Genomic DNA, 19,616 nt, shown 5'->3' on the forward strand with positions numbered 1-19,616 from the left:
AATTTGATATTATATTGTACGGATTTATTTTAAAAAATATAAGAACTTATTATTTTAATATAAGATTTTCAATAAATATTTATTTAATAAAAATATGACAAATGACTGATACTGCAGTCTATGCATACGCATAGTACAAAATCTGTTTAAATCAATAAATGTCAGGTTATGAAGGTCATGACAGGATATAAGAACAAAAATAATGAGGGTAAAGAAGACAGTATCGTACTTAAATATAAAAAAAATCAATTAAGAATTAAAATCAAGTTTTTAAAATATATTTTTAATATTATTATAATTATTTTGATTTTCATATATCATTTATATTAAAATAATATTTTATAATAAGTATTTTATAAGTTATTTCTTTTTTTTTAAATAAAAAATATGTATAGTTATATACATATTTTTATACGTATGTATATATTTATTGTATATATTATTAATAATATATATATATATTATATTTATAATATATATNAATATTAAAAAATAAATAAAATTTAAAATCAATATTTTATATGTATTTATATTGTATTATGATAATATTAAAGTTTAATTTTATATCCTAGATTAATATGTGATTGAATGAAATAGTAATTGAATGAAATAATAAAAATATATGTACCTCCTAAAGTATGAATCTGGTAGAAAGATTAGAAATTAATTTTTTAACAATATCAAAAACATTATATAAATATAGTGTTTTTATTAAAAATAATTTATATATAATATATAAATATGCAAATATGCAAAAATATGCTATTTAATAATTCTTATTATTTCACTTTTTGAGAGAAATAAAATATTATTATTATTTAAAAGAAAATAGTTAAAAATTTTAGATTCAATTTAAAATTAATAAAAATTTTAAACAAATTTAAATTAACTTTTGTTAAATTTATTACGTAAAAAAAAACTATACATAAAATAGTCTAAATATTATAGTCACTGTTCAAAATACGAATGATTTACAAATATTATCAATAAATTAAAAATGATTATTAAAATAAAATTTTGATATTTTAAATATTTAATAAAATATTTAGAAAAATAATTTGAAAAAATATAAGAAGCGACGCCCACGCAAGTTACAGCCCTGAGAACGCATGATATCCGCCGACAATGCTGCTTCATATGCGCAAAGAGGCAAGTCGTACAGCGCGCGCGCACATTTAGTTCGACGCGTTTGCGTTAAACTTTGTCTAGACTTCTCATCGATTGGTTTTTAGGAAACCAAGTATTAAAAAAAATCATTTTCAGATTTAGCATAGAGTAGTAATGTATTAGGAAACAAGATCGTCGCGTATTATTTATTGTCCATGTTCTTTTTTCAATCTAATATAAGTACAATCGTTGATTCTCACTTTTGCACACGCAAATCAATCCACCCGCAAAATCATCGAACAACGGCAGCCATCTTTACTGGCTCCGAAACGGGCTGTGGTTTGTGACAGAGAGACGGTAGTGGTTCTTCATGTGGTTCACGCGACCATCTCATCGCCTATGCACCCTACGAGAGATTGGAAATCATTTTTAAGTGTGGCTAATTAGAAGAACTAAGGAACTCGTCTCACGAATTCGAGCTACCAAAATATGGCAATGGAGACGCCAAGAGAGCGTGAGATTGCCGCGGAGGACAGTATTAAGGTAGTCTGTAGATTTCGACCTTTGAACGACTCCGAAGAAAAAGCTGGTTCGAAATTTATCGTAAAATTCCCCTCTGGTGGTGAGGATAATTGCATCTCTATCGGGGTATGTATTTTACATCATTATCTTTTTTAATTATTATGTTCGTTAACCATGTTCAGCTTATGTGTGATGTCATCGTGCACAGCTGACAGCTGCTCTCGGTTCTTCTCTTTGCCTAATATCTTATCTATAAACCGCATGCTTACATTTTACACGTATTACAAAATTTTTTCGAACAATGTACGATGATTCACTTTTGTTATTTTCAGTAAAATAAATTTAATTTCATCTTCATCGGTACTCATTTTGCTGAACGATTTTCTTACGTTGACATATCTAAGTGGTCGATTAAATTTTAATTCGAAATAAATATAATAAATATATAATATTAAATTATTATCAGGTTTTTTTGTTTTATTTCATTGTTTTAATTCATTCAAACATCAATTTTTATCTTAATAACGATTTAACTTTAGATTTGTCAATAAATATAAATTTGATTTTATAAAATATTTAATTGAATTCGTATTCGCTATATATTAATTTAATAAACGATCTTATTTTTTATAATTGCTAAATTTTTTTATAAAATATATGTATACTTAATGTTTTTTAATATGTTATATGAGTGATTTCATCAGCACTGAGAAATAAATTCACATTTTAAAAGATAGATAAAATATAGAGATTATCAAATCATTTCAAAGATTAGTTTTTCCAATAGATAGAAAATATATAAATTCAATAATGTAAAATAAAAATGTATTTTTATAATTATCTATGATTCATATATTAAAATATGTATTAATGTATAAAAAATCATTAAACAGAATTGCAATTCTATATTATTTATTAAATTAAAACTTGAAATTATTTCTATTATTTTTAAATATGTTATGATTTGAAATATACTGAAATGCATATATATTATTTTTAAATAGATATTATTTTAAATAAATATTATGTTTATAAATGTACCAATTCTTTCTCATATGAAAGTCTTTTGATCTGGTGCTTAGTAAAGATATTGCTATTGTTTCAAGAGGTTTCTGAAACAAAGCTTTATTGAGTGCAATTGTCCCCCTTTTTTCTTATATTCTATAGAGATTTAGAAAATGTCTTTTCTTATTTATGATTTCCATGTTATATTTTATATTTTATTTTATTCATAATTTATTATAAAATACATAATATAAAAATAAAATTTGATTTGATAAAATAAAATTAAATCATTACTCATTCAAAGTTGACAAGTATTTGTATTTGTATATATTATATTGTTATTTTTTAAAGTCAACTATTTAAATCATCATTCTTATTCAAAGATTTTAAGATTTTCATAATAATAAAATAAAAGTAATAATAAACAATAATGATTGAAATATTTTAAAAAATACTTTTCTAAAAGCTTTTCTCATAAATCATTATTTTGCATAATTAAATAACTTAGTATTTTATTAAAAATAATGAAATTTTTTTCTTTTTTGATAATGATTGATTCTTTCTTATTAAATAATAAAAATTTTTTTAACTATTATGTTTATTAATTTTAATATTATATTAGCAATTAATTTGTTTTATAATTTTTCGATTTATATTTTTCTATTTTTCTAATAGTATAGTTATTTTATCTATCTTATTTTTTATCTATCTTACGATGAATGAAAAAATCTATCGCTCGGACTCATTCATTCATAATGAGTCTTCTAATCATCAATATTCATAGTTTCCAACTTTTTTGAAGTTTTTTGACATTATTTTATGATTTCAATAAAAATTTTTTTATATTTTCGAAGTTTGCTTTCTTCATAAATCTTTTCATCATCGCTACCGAAGTTTATTGCATGAATCGTTTATTAATTACAACTTTTATAACACTTTTTCTTTTATTGTATCTTTCTTTTTTAATATTTACAGAAATTAATTATCTAATTATTTAACTAATTATCATCAATTTTTGTTGATTGTAATTATTGTTATTATTATTATTATATTAATATTATATTATATTATATATTATATCAATATAATAATAATAATATTATAATATATAATATCTATAATTGCAAAATTTTATTTCTTTTTTTTTTTTAAATTTTTAAATATTTAATATGACTATTTTATCGCACTTTTACTTCTTTTTTCTTTGTACCAATCAAATATTCAAAAGTATTTAAAAAACTTATTTAATTGAACAATTACAAACTTTAATTAAAAATTTAAATCACTCTATTATCTGATATAAATATTTATAATGCTATATTATATTTATATGTTTATATAATTTAAAGACAATGTATACATAACTGACATTGATTAAGAAAACAAAGAATATTTTGTTCGCGGCTATTATAACGGAACATATTTTAGTGTATTATATTTTTTATTATGTTTAATGTTCAAAATGTTTATTTAATTATTAAAAATTCTATTCTATACAGTTAATATGGATATGTTCATAAATACAAATTAATAAAATAAAATAATATATTAATGTATAATTTAAATGATTTATATTATATAATTAAAATTTTCTGAAATTTATGATTGTTTCCAGATTTTTCATGAAAATATATGTTCTTTAATATTATATTATTTTTTAGGGAAAAGTATATCTTTTTGACAAAGTTTTTAAACCAAATGCTACTCAAGACAAAGTTTACAATGAAGCGGCTAGATCAATTGTCACAGATGTGTTGGCAGGGTATAACGGCACTATTTTTGCATATGGTCAAACATCTTCAGGTAAATTAAAATATATATTATAATTTGTTGATTTCTTATATTAATTATAAAAATTAAATTCTAATTATAAAATTTTATAGAATGAATTTTATTTAAAAAATACTATAGTTTTTTTTAATAAAATATTTATGCATAAATTAGGAAAAACACATACCATGGAAGGTGTTATTGGAGATCCAAATAAACAAGGTATTATTCCCAGAATTGTTAATGATATTTTCAATCATATTTATGGTATGGAAGAAAATTTGGAATTTCATATCAAGGTATCATACTTTGAAATCTATATGGACAAAATTAGAGATCTTCTTGATGGTAAGAATATTATCTATATTTAATTTTTTTTATATTTAATGTAACATAGCTTATTAATTAAAATTAATTAGTTTCTAATTTAATTTCTTTTATTTTTAGTTTCTAAAGTGAATTTAAGTGTGCATGAAGATAAGAATCGAGTTCCATTTGTAAAAGGTGCAACAGAACGCTTTGTATCTAGTCCTGAAGAAGTATTTGAAGTTATAGAAGAGGGAAAATCAAATAGGCACATTGCAGTAACTAATATGAACGAACACAGTTCACGTTCTCATTCTGTATTTTTAATAAATGTGAAACAAGAAAATTTAGAAAACCAAAAGAAGCTTTCTGGAAAATTATATCTTGTTGATTTGGCTGGTTCAGAGAAGGTGCATTATAAATATATCTATTTCATTAAATATCTATACCTTTTTTTTTTTTTTTCAAATAAAAGAATATATTAGTTTTGTTTTTATATTTTAGGTTTCTAAAACTGGAGCAGAAGGAACTGTACTAGATGAAGCAAAAAATATCAATAAATCTCTATCAGCACTTGGCAATGTAATATCAGCTTTAGCTGATGGAAATAAAACTCACATTCCTTATCGTGATTCAAAATTGACTAGAATTTTACAAGAATCTCTTGGTGGCAATGCCAGAACTACAATTATTATTTGTTGTTCACCAGCTAGTTTCAATGAATCAGAAACAAAATCGACATTAGATTTTGGTAATAGAAAAATTTCTTGATTTCTTTCTGACAAATGAAGTTTTTCAATTATTATATTATTTATTTTTTTAGGTAAACGTGCTAAAACTATTAAGAATGTTGTATGTGTTAATGAGGAATTGACAGCTGAAGAATGGAAACGTCGCTACGAAAGAGAAAAGGAAAAAGCAGCTAGATTGAAAGGAAAAGTTGAAAAATTAGAAGCTGAATTATCACGTTGGCGACAGGGTGAAACTGTTAAACCTGAAGAACAAGTTAATTTGGTTGAAGGACCAGATGTTACAACACCAATTAATATGTCTATTGAAGGTAGTATCTAACTTACTTTTTGAAAATAAAAATGTTACAATATTATTATAAATTATAATTATTTTCAGGTAAACTGGATGATGGTCCGATGCCAGCCACTCCTGGTGGCAACTTAATGGCTGGATCTTTATCTAATGAAGAAAGACAAAAATTAGAAGAAGAACGTGAAAGACTTTATCAACAGTTGGATGATAAAGATGAAGAAATCAATCAACAATCACAATATGTTGAGAACTTAAAAGAACAAATTCATGAACAAGCAGAATTAATTGCTACTGCAAGACGTGAATATGAAAAACTTCAACAGGAAGTAAATCGAACACAGCAAGAACACGAACGGGCTAAAGAAGAAGTTAAAGAAGTTTTACAAGCATTGGAAGAATTAGCAGTTAATTATGATCAGAAATGCCAAGAGGTATCTTTTGTATTAATTTTTTTATATTATTTTTATTAAGAAATATAAGAATATATATTAAATTCATATAATATTCATTTTCATAGTGTGATATTAAAAAGAAAGAAACTGAAACTTTAACAGAAGAATTATTAGCAAAACAAACAACATTAAACAGTACGGCTTCAGAATTACAACAACTACGGGATATGTCGGCTCATCAAAGGAAACGTATTGCAGAAATGCTAGCAAACTTCTTAAAAGATTTAGGTGAAATTGGGGTTGCAATTGGTGGTGATGAAAATCTAAAAGTAAAATCTTATTTATTAAATCATTCAAAAAATTTTTTTTAATTTTTTATATTAAATAAAATATAAAAAATTTTATATTTTTTAGGTTGCACCTACAGAAAGTAATGGTAAACTTGAAGAAGAATTTACTGTGGCAAGACTGTTTATTAGTAAAATGAAATCAGAGGTGAAGAATTTAGTACAACGATGTCAAGGATTAGAAAGTTTCCAAGTAGACTGTAACAAGAAAGTAAGCATTCGATTTCATACTTTTTGAATTTATTATATTTAACTTTTAATTATGATACTCATTCATAAATTTTATTTTAGGTTGCTGAATATGAAAAAGATTTGGCTGAATGTCGTTTATTAATTTCTCAACACGAAGCTCGCATGCAAACATTAACGGAATCAATGAAAGTAGCAGAAGCACGTAAACGTGCTTTAGAAGAAGATGTTGATGCTTTACGCGAAGAATGTGCCAAGTTAAAGGCTGCAGAACAGGTACAAGCAGTTACAAATAAAGAAAAAGCAGAAGAAAAAGAAGCAGCGACAAAGATGAGAGTAGCACTAGAAGAACAAATGGATCAATTGCGAGATGCTCATCAAAAACAAGTAATACATGTTAAATACATTATTCATTATATTATATGTTATTATTATTGTATTATTATTAATTATATAATATATAGGTCGCAGCACTTCGAGATGAATTATCTGAAAAACAAGAATTGATTAGTGAACTTAAAGATTTGAATCAAAAATTCACATTGGCTCATCAACAAATGCAAGCGGATTATGAACGATTAAAACAAGAAGAAGCAAATAAATCTGTTAAATTGCAAGAATTAATTTTGCTTAATGAACGTCGTGAACAAGTATGTATAAATTTTACAAAATATAAGAGCAATTAAAAAAATTTACGATTATTAATGTTTTTTTTTATAGGCTCGAAAAGATCTTAAAGGTCTAGAGGAAACAGTAGCCAAAGAACTTCAAACATTGCATAATCTACGCAAGTTATTTGTTCAAGATCTTCAAACTAGAATAAAGAAGACTATGATTGCAGAAGATAACGAAGATGATGGTGGATCATTAACACAGAAACAAAAGATTTCCTTCCTCGAGAATAATTTAGACCAACTTACAAAGGTAGATGATTGCAAATATATATTTTTATTTTATTGAATTATATCCATATATTTTTTATTTAATAGGTTCATAAACAACTTGTAAGAGATAATGCTGATCTTCGATGTGAATTACCTAAACTTGAAAAAAGATTACGGGCTACTATGGAACGTGTCAAAGCTCTAGAAACAGCATTGCGAGATGCCAAAGAAGGTGCAATGCGAGATCGTAAACGTTATCAATACGAGGTAGATAGAATCAAGGAAGCAGTTAGACAAAAGAATTTAGCTCGTCGTGGACCGAGTGCACAAATTGCTAAACCAATTAGAGCTGGTCAACATCATTTAACTAATGTTAATGCTATTAGAACGGGAAATCGTGGTAAGTAACAATTTGAATATTTATTATTTTTACATATATTTTTTTCAATGCATATGATTAAGAATATATCTATATTTTTATTGTAAAATCGTAGGTTTGTCCGATTTTATATAAAGGAATCGATAAAAATGTTATACAGTTTGGAATAAATATATTCAATATATTTGATGTTAAACTATTTAGTTTAACAAATGATATTTTCATATAAAAATATTTAAAAGACGAACAAACCTTGCGAAAATTTTAATTTTCAATTTTTTTAAATAAATGGTTATGGGTAATTTTTTATTTGTTAAAAAATTAATTTTTAGTTAATGATTTTGTTGATGTAGTTTTGATATTTGTTTATTTTTTTCATGTTTTTATTCAGATATGGGTAATAACAACGTACAGTGATCGTGAGCATAATGCCAAACCCTTCACTTTTACAGAAAACGAATGCAAGAACGCTTTCATCAATGAAAGCAATAGAGTTCCAGAGACTCTAATTTGTAGTGGATACCCATAAATGTTACAACTATATAGTAAGGGTAATAGACGTAATATATCCGCAAGGAGCACCGCCAGTTCTTTTTATTTGTCTCAAAACAAGCATGTGCTTAGGTATATTCAAATAAGTGCATTAAGTTATAAAATTAGTGCTGCATGTCCTATCGATTTGTAAATAGTTAATTTTTATAAATTATTTAACTTAATATCATGCACGATGAATAAAAGTGAATGTCTATCAAATAATCATGCAAAGGCCTCTTATGAAAAATATTTCAATATTTATTTCTTATAAAATTTTGTATACTGTATCTTTAAAAAGATAAATGAATTCTATTATAATGGAATAGAAAATAAATTTCTAAAAATGATTAATATAATTTAATCAATTTGTCTATAATAGTTTTAATTGATCTGCTATCAACATTAATATTTCCCATCAAATGAGGCAGTACTATCTAACATTTGGTAGGTATCGCTGACATGAAATGCGATTGGACATGCGGCTTTGAAAAAATTGTAGGAATGATCGTGGCTTATAAGTATTTATAATTGTAAGAATTCTCTCCATTGCTATTAACATATACACGATAAAAAATTTTTTCGGACCTTCTAGAGAGCTCACTTAACGAAAGTGTTAAGTTTGTTGGCTACTCTAAATATTATTATGGTCCAAGAACCAATGGCTTTATGAACATTTTCAACAGAAAAATTTCATCTTTATCTTTGTTCATGTTTATTTTATTAATTATAATACATTTCTCATTACATCGATCTTTATATATTCATCTAATTTAAATTAATTTATTATTGCTTATTCTTGTTTATATCAGAGGCTTTTATACTACATTTAAATTTTTATAGGCCAATAAAATTTGGTCTATAAAGAAGTCTTTTGTCTTAGATAAACGTATTAGTTTATGTTTCTTCATGTTGAGCTTATGCTCGGAAGTTACCTAGATGTATTGTACGTCTAATTGTGAGCTATTGCACAGGTCTGCTTAAGTTCCTAAAACCTGTTGCAGGCCGCCGAAAATTCGCTCACACATTCTTTTTCTTTTTTTTTTCAGTGTAATCGTTGAATGTAACGTACACATGCATTTTTTAGAAAACTATTCTTTAACTATATTTGTCAGTAATTAATGCTTTTCAATTTTTGTGTACTTTTTATGTACTTTTTTGTAATTGTTTTATTTATGATTTTCTTAAAAATGTACGAGCCACACGTACTTGATATATTGTCCGGAGCAGGAGAATTCTAAACAATATTAATTTAAGATAGGTTTCTATAAACTGTGCGCAACAAAATATTTGTTTGTGATACGTCGAAATTTTGTTACGCGCAGATTCTTTATGTGTAGACAAAAAAAATTAACATTTTCTTTATGAATCATTGTCTCTCGTTGTTGTTGACAATAACGAAAGAAATCATGTTTCCATGTGAAATCATTTTTTGTCATCTTCCGTTTTTTAACTTTTGTGATATCGAGAGTGAAATTGTGTTTGCATATTATGCAAAGACAAGTGCGTGGTGCATAATGAGTGCAATTATTATTGTCAAATGTATGTAAATATAATCGTATTCCATTACATTTATTTGGCAAATTAAAACGATCTTTGCAAGTTGCCCTACTCATAAAAGGCTACAAATATATGTATTTATTGAAAAATACACGTAACATTACTGTTTCAAAGCCTTAACAATTGTCGAAATATTGTCATACAATAATGTATTTTTCATTCTACTATTCAACTAAGATATTAATGTATCTGCTGAATTTTGGATCATGATTCAATTCTCTTCTTAAGCTACTGAATCGTGAAATAAAATTTCAGCCTAGGCAACTCTTTAATTGTGAATTTCGAGTATCGACCACTTTTTCTTACTAAATAACATTTATTTTTATAGACTATTGTAAAGGCATTATTGATTTTTCAACATGGAGAAAAAAATTCGAAAGTACTTATTGAACAAATTTTTGTTACGATCAAAATATAATTAAAAAATGATCGAATTCATAAATCAGCCTGTTATATATATTATAATATAATTTAAATTATCAGCATTTTTCTCTAATTGACATATATGTTTATTATTATTATTTTTTTACATCATAATTTATATAATTTATGCGCATAAACAGGCAATGAAGCTTAAGAAAAATTTGATGAATTTTATTGTATAACTCCTCAAAAATCAGATCCTTGTCGAAAAGTCCTTTTTAAAAATCTTCGATATATATACACGAAAAAAAATAAAATAAAAATCAGAGTTATTATTATTTTCATAATACATCAAACATATTTAAAATTATAATTAAAAAAGAGTAGTTAATATTTAATAATATACACATAGAAAAACAAAAATCACTGTTAATGAGGAGGTTGATCTATAACCGCTGCCGTTCTTTTGTAAACTGTACGAAATATGCGAATGTGAAGGAAATAAATAAGTTGACAGATGTAGATATTCGTTTCATTGTGGTTTAGAAACATACCGAAAAATGTACAGAAAAAGTGCGACAAACTCATATAGTTGTATCACGTGCTTTGCTACGTTATGCTTTATTCGAAAAATTATATGTTATATACGTGCGTTTATTTAATTAAATTCCACAACATAAAAAAATTACAGGCGTTTTAAAAAAAAATATACTGATGCTCGATGGTGCATAGTGAAACCTATAAGTATCGAAGTAGGTTTACTATAAAAATGCAATGCAAATAATAAATTCTTTTTTCATTGCATGTTTTGTGTATATGTCATAACATATTTCAAAAGCCCTCGATCAAATTCAGGTCTACCTCATCGGAAGCAGAAAATAAAAGGAAGAAAATAAAATGAAGTAGGGATTCCTAAAATTTTTCTAGAATTAGATGGTATGCAGTTTAGAGAAACTGTAGTTTCAAGGTATCTTGGATTATTATACGCAACTCGCTTCCTCATTTGAAAAATTATTTTTAAAAAATTTATTACTATTTATTATTTAATAATTAATGAAAATTGCATTAAAAATATAAAAATAAAAAAAACATTAATATTTTTTAATAATATTTCTTAAGTAATAATTCTTGGACAGCATATTTAATAATAAAATAATTAATATTATATATATGTATTTATTTAATATTAAAATTATAAATATCCGATTTTTCTTATTGATAAAAAAGTTTATATGATTAATAACTTATTTTTTAATTCAATCAATAATAAATATAATAACTTTAATTTTTACTTTATTGTTTAATTTATTTTCTTATGATATTATTCAAAGATAAATACCATGAATGTTATGAACTGGAATGTGGAACAACAATGTTTAGATGGTACATTATCATTAACAGATGTACGAAAAAAATTATTTCCTACAAAAATTACACTTGATCGTGGACCACTACTAGACGAAAACAAGTACTCACCAAAGACATTAGTAGGTGATTGGTTTGAACGTAGAGCAGATTACATAATCCAACCTGATGATTGGAGAACTACATATGAAATAGATTTTAAACCTCATATTAATGAAACTTGGAAAATAAATCAAATTGTAAAATGGGAAAATAAACTTATACAAGAGGTATACAAAACTACCATTTAAAGTATGTTATAGAAAATAAATGATATATAAAATAATCTTCAAATGACGTTTAATTATTACAATATTGTCTTTGAATACAATTTTCTCATAAGGGTTTACCCCAAGAAAAATTTTTTCATCACGAAAAGGAATATTATAGTAATATGACAACTACTTATGATTTATGTTATAATATTTTACCAAAAGGTCTCGAAGGACCTAAAATTAGATCTTATAATGCAAGGTATATATGATTTTATGTGTGTATTAATTATAAATAAATTATATAAATGTTTTAATTCTTATTAATATATTTATGAAATTTATATTTTATATTTAAAGACAAAGAAAATGGATTCCAGAACAAGATTTAATGAAAAGTTTTGGTACATTAACTCAATTCGGATTAAAAGATGCATTAAAAGAAGAAATATATAGGGATTCAAAGGAAGGAATAGCCAAATGTCAATGGTGGAGCACTTATAAGGAAGAGATAGGAGAAATAAAACCATTAGATATTGAACAAGTTACTAAGTAAGTTATTATTAAATTACAATTTTTATTATATAATTTAATTTATATTTAATTTTATTGAAGATTTCGCAGACGAAAAGTGAATTTTAATATACCAGATCTTGGACATTTTAAATATAAATCAGATAATGAATATTGTTTATTGCCATTTAAAGTTAAAAATTCAGTATCAAATGTGCAAAATGCAAAAAAATAATAGTATAAAATATATTATTCATTAAAAAACTTATATAAATTTTTTTACACAAACATCTTAAATAAAGATATAATATTTATTTTATTTATTTATTTTAACATCATATCATAACATAATAATATATATTCTTACAAATATAAAGAATACTTTGGATTTCATCATATATATACAAAATTTGTAATGCAAAATTTTTTATTTATATTAAAAAAAATAAAAAAAGAGTTTCATAAATGTACATATGTATAAATATTAAGATATTAATTATGTAATTAGCAGTGTAATTTGAAAATTATTTTTATTTTAATTTTAAAATAATTATATAATAAAAATATTGATTTTTTAAAGAAATATAATAACACCATCATAGAAACTTTTATTGATATTTTATTTCATTTAATGGTATTGCTAGCTTGTACTTTTATCATCTGTAGTTTTTTATTTACAATATTATTTCATAAATATTTTTCAATATTTAATTATCATTAAAAAAATACTTATATTTATAAATTGGATAAAATTTTGTTTAATATATATTATATATCATTTTAATAAGATTGAAAAAGATAAGAAATATCTTAAAAATTGTAATAAAAATTCTGAATATACTAAAAAAAATTATATTTCTCATTTAAAAAGTTTATCTTTTTATTTTCAAACCATATTCAAAACATTAAACATTAACATTCAAAACATATTCAAGATAATAGTACAAGATTGCAAGTACCAAAATTTACATAAAAAATTAACATGTATTATAATAATAATAGAATTATTTTAATAGGATTTATAATGTTGTTTGTTAATTATGAGTCATAGTAATGAAAACAATTTTTTTTGTATTCACAAATATAATAATAGAATTAAAAAAAAAATTAAACATCAATATAAAGTGAATTTAATTTCACATTATTTCAGTTCTTAATTCTTATTTTTTGGATTACATATATATCTTACTAATGAACACACATGGAGAACGTTTTTTTTATCACAAGATTCACAGTTTACGTCAGATAATTTTTCCGTCGAACCAGTATCCCATTTTCCACTATTATGCGTTTAACTTAACATTATTGTTCAAATTTGATGCTTTGTAAAATGCATATAAAAAAATAATATTTATTTACAATGATTTATATGAGATAAAGAAGCGAGTGATAATAACAAGATTTTATGATAATAATAGAAAACTTTATACTGGCAGTGTATCGCTATTTATCAACAAGTTGAAATTTCTATATTATTAATTACTATTTTTTATAAGTAATTACTTTATAAAATAGTAATCAACTTGCTTTATAATTAAAAACTAAAATACGTATAAATGGCAAATATAAATTCAGATAGAATAGCAAAAATGTATACCCTGTTCAATGTAATAAAATAGTACATAACACTATTATATTTAATACAAGTGAGCCACATAAAAGGATTGGTAACCAAATGGGACTTGTTACAATAGTGGTATGACTAGGAAATATTTGCATTTCAGAGGGACTTTTAATATCATTTATATTCATGTTTTGCCCTTGTGAACATTGATCCATAAAAATTGAATTATTTCTTTTGTTATTTTGAGATAATAACATTTGTGAAGTATAAAGATTAGTTGATGTAAGTTTCACTGTTTGATTATTAAATGATTGATTTTTTGATTCTGATGGAAATTGAAGACCTTGTTGACAAAAAGATCCAATGGAACTATTATTTTGCCGTACTGTATAACAAGATTGTGTTGTATCAGATACAACTGAACACTGATCAAATTCATGTATAGATGGTTCTCTAGATGGACCAAAATTAGAACTCACAGAACCAAAGCCAGAACTTTGACTGGATGATCTGGACAATGATGGTGCATCTATACCTTCTTGCCAATAACCACCGGCTACCCAGGATGTTTGTGTAACTGATTTTAGTTTCGGTGGTGATAAAATATGTCTTTTACCAGATTTCTTAAAGAGCTCAGAACTTTTTGTACTATACACTTTAGTTTGAAAAATCTTAGGTATTTTAGTTGAATGTTTTGGTTTATTTTCATCTAGTGATAATATGCTTAATGTACTCAAACTATCATTCAATGAGTAACTATTATCTATCATATTCTTTTTATATATGGGTGTAGAATTAAATATTGCATCATTACTGACAACAGATATTGGCGATGACTGTAATTCCGAATTTGTACTGTAATATAAATAATTATTTTTTGTATTTTATAAAAAATTAATGAAAAATTAAAAAATTTAATAATTTAATAAATTACTTACAATAAATTTTGAAAAATTATAGATTTGGAATTAATTGAATTTCCTACACACTGAGACTTGTTTTCTACCGATTGATTAACAACATTTTCATTTAAATTACCAATAGTTTTAATTTTAAAATTGTGTTTATTATTTGAAGTTGTTGTAAATGAATCAAATAATTCTATATTTTTTGTAGAAGATTCAATTTTTTTAAATGATATATTTTTATTTAATGTAATTTTATGAGATTTAGGTATGATATTTATAAAGCCTATAATTGAGATAAATAATATTATCTAAAACAAAAATTATTGAAAAATATTATATATTAAAATACAATTATAATATTAATGTAATATAATTTATTTTAATTTATTAACTTACCATATGATACTGAGTTATATATTCTAGAGAAAACCACGAATTCTGAAAATCTGCTTTAATTAATTTTGTATCTTTAAAAGGTAAGAGTGTAATCATACAAATCCATAAGAACATAAGTAATGTATCAGAATTTTGTTTTTTTGTTATCCAACAAGCACAGAATTGAAAAAATAACCCTCCAACTGGTAAAAATATGAATTCCATATTGTATGCTACCATAGAACCTAATATTGTTGCTATTATTCTGCATATAAATTCACAACATTTTTTGTCCTGAAAATTCAATTTTATATTTTAAAAGAAATCAATAAATATGTTATAAAATTTTATTTACTTTTTATTATAATACTTACATTAGCAATTATACAGAATGGTTTTTGTTTAAATAATAACATTTTATATTGTGCAAGCCATAATGCTTGCTTATATAATACATTATTTACTGTAATTTTACATTTTGCACACAATGGATATTGTTGTTCTAAATTATCTTTCAACTTTTTAATTTCATATTCATAATTTTTTTCATTTTCAGGTATATAACCAGATATTTTTGATATTTTTAGGTTTTCATTCATGTTACATTGTTTGCAGAGCCCATTATTTATATTTTTATTAGTCATATTTTGGTTGATTGTGCAATATCTTTTGATTTCATGTGAAGGTTTCTTATATTGTTCTGGTATATTATATGAGTAATCACCATTCTAAAATTTGACATGGAAGAAAATATAGGAACAGTATCCAAAATAAATATTGAATTTTAAAAACAATATTGCATACATAGATTGTTTCAATTCTGTATCAAGATATTCCAATAACTTTAAAAATATTTAATGAATCAATTAATTCAACCTGGCGAAATAATCAAGATACATTATGCATAAAATCTTAATAATTGAATTAAAATTTTTGGATGTGTCATATGAATATAATCTTCAATATTATAAATATATAATATTATGAATAATATATCCTTTAAAATTTTAATTGAAAAAACTAATTTACCTTAGAAAAACCATTGTATTGTTCACAATATGGACACATCCACCAATTAAGCTGTTGTCGCCAAATTTTTATATTTTTGTTACAAAACCAACAGTTCACTTTTACAGGCCATCTTAATCTAATGTATACACAAAATATGATATAATTGTGATTGTAATATTCCAGAAAGAAAACAAAAAAAAATATACTTACTTAAGTTTTTGGAAGACTGTAGTGAATGTGACAAATAGTAATAAAATAATGGAAAATATTGGCATATAATTGAACGACAAGTCAAATTCCATTTTTTACATAAAAAATATATAAAAACTAAGAGCAAAGTTCATCTCCCGCCGACCGGTTAGAGTATCTTCACCTTAACCTATGTGATCTAAACTGTATAGAAATCATGCAGTCACGTGGCGTATTGAATACTTTCACGTTATACTTTATATATTATGTATTTTGCTATTACTATAACAAAACATTTTCCATTATTCACGCGCGTGTTAAATTTTTTATAAAATTAAAAATTAGGTGAAAGAATTCTAACATAATATATATAATTTTCCGCGTCGCCGCCTTATTTTATTCTATAAATTTTTAAGCGTGTATCAAGTACCGTTATCGTTCAGTCTTACCAATTTTATAAAAATATAAATTATGCAATAATAATTTTTACGAAATACATAAATTAAGAAATACTAAAAAATAAATTCAATAATTTTTAATTATTTTATAATTAATAATATATTTTGAAAAATAATATATTACTCTTTTATGAAATTATAAATCTTAAAGGATGATTTACATCAAGCGATAATAAATTTTATTAAATGTTTAATAGTTTTTATTATTAAATAAAAAAATAAATATAATTTATTAATTTAACTTAAAAATTTTATTAAATTTTATTAATTTTCATTTAACGTTTTGTAATCAATATGCAATAAATGTATTAATCGATATAAAATTGATTGTCGATAACCTTATAGCAAGTAATCGACTCCCAACTTGAGATCGAGGATTACATTACAGTACAGTAGGTATCAATGACAAGCAATTCTTCTAGTAACATCATATATAAGTCAAGTTTTAAATTTTTTTTCACACTTATTTTTATAGATAAATGATAGTATAAAAATAATTATAATTTGTACTTAATTATAGATAAATAGTGAGTGCAACAATGACGCTCACAAACAAAGTAAGTACTCGAAGCTAAATAACGTGATATATATTTATTATTTAATGGTAGTATTTATTTATTTTAATATTTTAGATGGAAATAGATGAAAAAACTATGAAAGGAGAAGGTTTTAAACCATATTACATTACTAAAATCGAAGAACTTCAATTAATTGTAGCTGAAAAAAGTCAAAATTTGAGGAGGTTACAAGCACAACGTAATGAGCTTAATGCAAAAGGTATGTTATTTTATAATTATATCTTTGTTTTTTTTAGTTAATCATTTTAGAATAAAAATATCTCTTTGTAGTACGTATGTTGCGTGAAGAATTGCAACTTCTTCAAGAACAAGGATCATATGTTGGAGAAGTTGTTAAACCAATGGATAAAAAAAAAGTTTTAGTCAAAGTACATCCTGAAGGAAAATTTGTAGTAGATATAGATAAAAATATTGATATTAATGATGTGACACCAAATTCACGAGTTGCACTACGTAATGAAAGTTATACTTTGCATAAAATTTTACCAAATAAAGTTGATCCACTTGTTTCTCTTATGATGGTTGAAAAAGTACCAGATTCTACATATGAAATGGTTGGTGGTTTAGATAAACAAATCAAAGAAATCAAAGAAGTTATTGAATTACCTGTTAAACATCCTGAATTATTTGATGCTCTTGGAATTGCCCAACCTAAAGGTGTACTTTTATATGGACCACCAGGTAATAAATAAAAAATTAATAAACAAAAAAATTTTTTCTTTTTTTTTTTAATTAAAAAATTCAATAATATTATTGATAAATTCATTTATTTTCAGGTACAGGTAAAACATTATTAGCAAGAGCAGTTGCTCATCATACTGAATGTACATTTATTCGCGTATCGGGTTCTGAATTGGTTCAAAAATTCATTGGAGAAGGTTCACGAATGGTTCGTGAATTATTTGTAATGGCAAGAGAACATGCACCATCTATAATATTCATGGATGAAATAGATTCAATTGGAAGTTCTCGCATTGAATCTGGTTCGGGAGGGGATAGTGAAGTAAATTTTATATTTTAGAATAAAAAAATTTTATTTTAAATAAGTGTTTATTGTTATTTTATATTATAATTATTTTATATTTTATGTTATATTATATTATAGGTTCAACGAACAATGCTCGAGTTACTTAATCAATTAGATGGTTTTGAAGCAACAAAAAATATAAAAGTCATTATGGCTACAAACAGAATTGATATATTAGATCCAGCATTATTAAGACCAGGACGTATAGATCGTAAAATCGAATTCCCTCCTCCAAACGAAGAAGCACGACTCGATATTTTAAAAATTCATTCGAGAAAAATGAACTTAACACGTGGTATAAATTTAAGAAAAATTGCTGAACTCATGCCTGGTGCATCGGGTGCAGAAGTGAAGGTATTTAATATACAGTTTGAAAATATTTTTTAACATTTTTTATTTCCAGAATTATTTATTTATTTCTTTTTTTTTTAGGGTGTATGTACAGAAGCTGGTATGTATGCTCTTAGAGAACGTCGTGTACATGTTACCCAAGAAGATTTTGAAATGGCTGTAGCAAAAGTCATGCAAAAAGATTCAGAAAAAAATATGTCCATCAAGAAATTATGGAAGTAATAATTGATTTCATCCTGCAGTTCTCATTCTATACTCTTTTGCATCTTTTGCAAAATCATTTGTAAATTTCATACAATTTCGATTTAAATGTATACAAAATAAAAGTTACAGTTACAAGAAAAATATATTAAATAGAAAAATTGATACTTTTTGTGACTCATTTTTTTATTAAATGTAATTATTAAATAATATTATATATTATATTAATATCATATTAATTAATATTATATGTTTATACATAAAAGACTTTCTTTTGCATTTGGAAGTAGGTTGATGTTTTTTCCTAAAAATAAATGTATTTTCTAAATATCCATTATTTTTCTTTATCCCCACTTCTAAAATATCTTATATATGGATATATATGGACTATAATATAGCACTAGTACACCACCATTATTTTTGTAG

At 24.1% G+C, this 19,616-nt stretch overlaps 3 protein-coding genes across 6 annotated transcripts; 2 read left to right on the top strand and 1 right to left on the bottom strand.

The window, feature by feature from the left end:
- Positions 1-1,127: 1,127 nt before the first annotated feature.
- LOC122716279 (kinesin heavy chain) lies at positions 1,128-10,467 on the top strand. Of its 3 annotated transcripts, XR_006346990.1 has the most exons (15): positions 1,129-1,755; positions 4,296-4,437; positions 4,579-4,752; positions 4,852-5,120; positions 5,215-5,461; positions 5,534-5,770; positions 5,839-6,185; positions 6,272-6,475; positions 6,561-6,704; positions 6,785-7,069; positions 7,147-7,332; positions 7,403-7,606; positions 7,672-7,966; positions 8,061-8,243; positions 8,337-10,467. XR_006346990.1 is itself a non-coding variant. In XM_043939198.1 (14 exons), the coding sequence occupies exons 1-14, from the start codon at positions 1,597-1,599 to the stop codon at positions 8,472-8,474; spliced, it is 2,970 nt and encodes a 989-aa protein (XP_043795133.1). In that variant the 5' UTR covers positions 1,128-1,596; the 3' UTR covers positions 8,475-10,467. The 3 variants fall into 3 exon arrangements, 2 of the variants coding, with proteins under 2 accessions (XP_043795133.1, XP_043795142.1); XM_043939198.1 differs by lacking the exon at positions 8,061-8,243 and having other exon boundaries at positions 1,128-1,755; positions 8,398-10,467; XM_043939207.1 differs by lacking the exon at positions 8,061-8,243.
- A 1,876-nt stretch (positions 10,468-12,343) lies between these two features.
- LOC122716314 (26S proteasome regulatory subunit 8) lies at positions 12,344-19,355 on the top strand. Of its 2 annotated transcripts, none has more exons than XM_043939265.1 (7): positions 12,344-12,567; positions 17,554-17,590; positions 17,666-17,810; positions 17,882-18,292; positions 18,388-18,614; positions 18,717-18,992; positions 19,071-19,355. In XM_043939265.1, the coding sequence occupies exons 2-7, from the start codon at positions 17,573-17,575 to the stop codon at positions 19,209-19,211; spliced, it is 1,218 nt and encodes a 405-aa protein (XP_043795200.1). In that variant the 5' UTR covers positions 12,344-12,567; positions 17,554-17,572; the 3' UTR covers positions 19,212-19,355. The 2 variants fall into 2 exon arrangements, with proteins under 2 accessions (XP_043795200.1, XP_043795210.1); XM_043939275.1 differs by lacking the exon at positions 12,344-12,567 and adding an exon at positions 17,407-17,425.
- Positions 13,458-16,981, bottom strand: LOC122716311. Its single transcript, XM_043939252.1, has 6 exons — positions 16,597-16,981; positions 16,405-16,522; positions 15,750-16,103; positions 15,397-15,669; positions 15,031-15,308; positions 13,458-14,947 (listed from the first exon to the last, which is right to left on the bottom strand). The coding sequence occupies exons 1-6, from the start codon at positions 16,686-16,688 to the stop codon at positions 14,131-14,133; spliced, it is 1,932 nt and encodes a 643-aa protein (XP_043795187.1). The 5' UTR covers positions 16,689-16,981; the 3' UTR covers positions 13,458-14,130.
- Positions 19,356-19,616: the final 261 nt, after the last annotated feature.

Source organism: Apis laboriosa, unplaced genomic scaffold, assembly GCF_014066325.1.
Source record: "Apis laboriosa isolate Shangri-la unplaced genomic scaffold, ASM1406632v1 scaffold113_cov153, whole genome shotgun sequence".
NCBI lineage: Eukaryota > Metazoa > Arthropoda > Insecta > Hymenoptera > Apidae > Apis > Apis laboriosa.

Coding starts and splice junctions, on each gene's coding strand:
- LOC122716279 (XM_043939198.1), top strand. CDS start 1,597: ATGGCAATGGAGACGCCAAGAGAGCGTGAGATTGCCGCGGAGGACAGT. Junction 6,186..6,271: donor ATGATCAGAAATGCCAAGAG/GTATCTTTTGTA, acceptor TCATTTTCATAG/TGTGATATTAAAAAGAAAGA. Junction 6,476..6,560: donor GTGGTGATGAAAATCTAAAA/GTAAAATCTTAT, acceptor TATATTTTTTAG/GTTGCACCTACAGAAAGTAA.
- LOC122716311 (XM_043939252.1), bottom strand. CDS start 16,688: ATGGAATTTGACTTGTCGTTCAATTATATGCCAATATTTTCCATTATT. Junction 16,523..16,596: donor ACAGTCTTCCAAAAACTTAA/GTAAGTATATTT, acceptor TGTATACATTAG/ATTAAGATGGCCTGTAAAAG. Junction 15,309..15,396: donor ATATAACTCAGTATCATATG/GTAAGTTAATAA, acceptor TTTTTGTTTTAG/ATAATATTATTTATCTCAAT.
- LOC122716314 (XM_043939265.1), top strand. Junction 18,615..18,716: donor GTTCGGGAGGGGATAGTGAA/GTAAATTTTATA, acceptor ATTATATTATAG/GTTCAACGAACAATGCTCGA. Junction 18,993..19,070: donor CATCGGGTGCAGAAGTGAAG/GTATTTAATATA, acceptor TTTTTTTTTTAG/GGTGTATGTACAGAAGCTGG.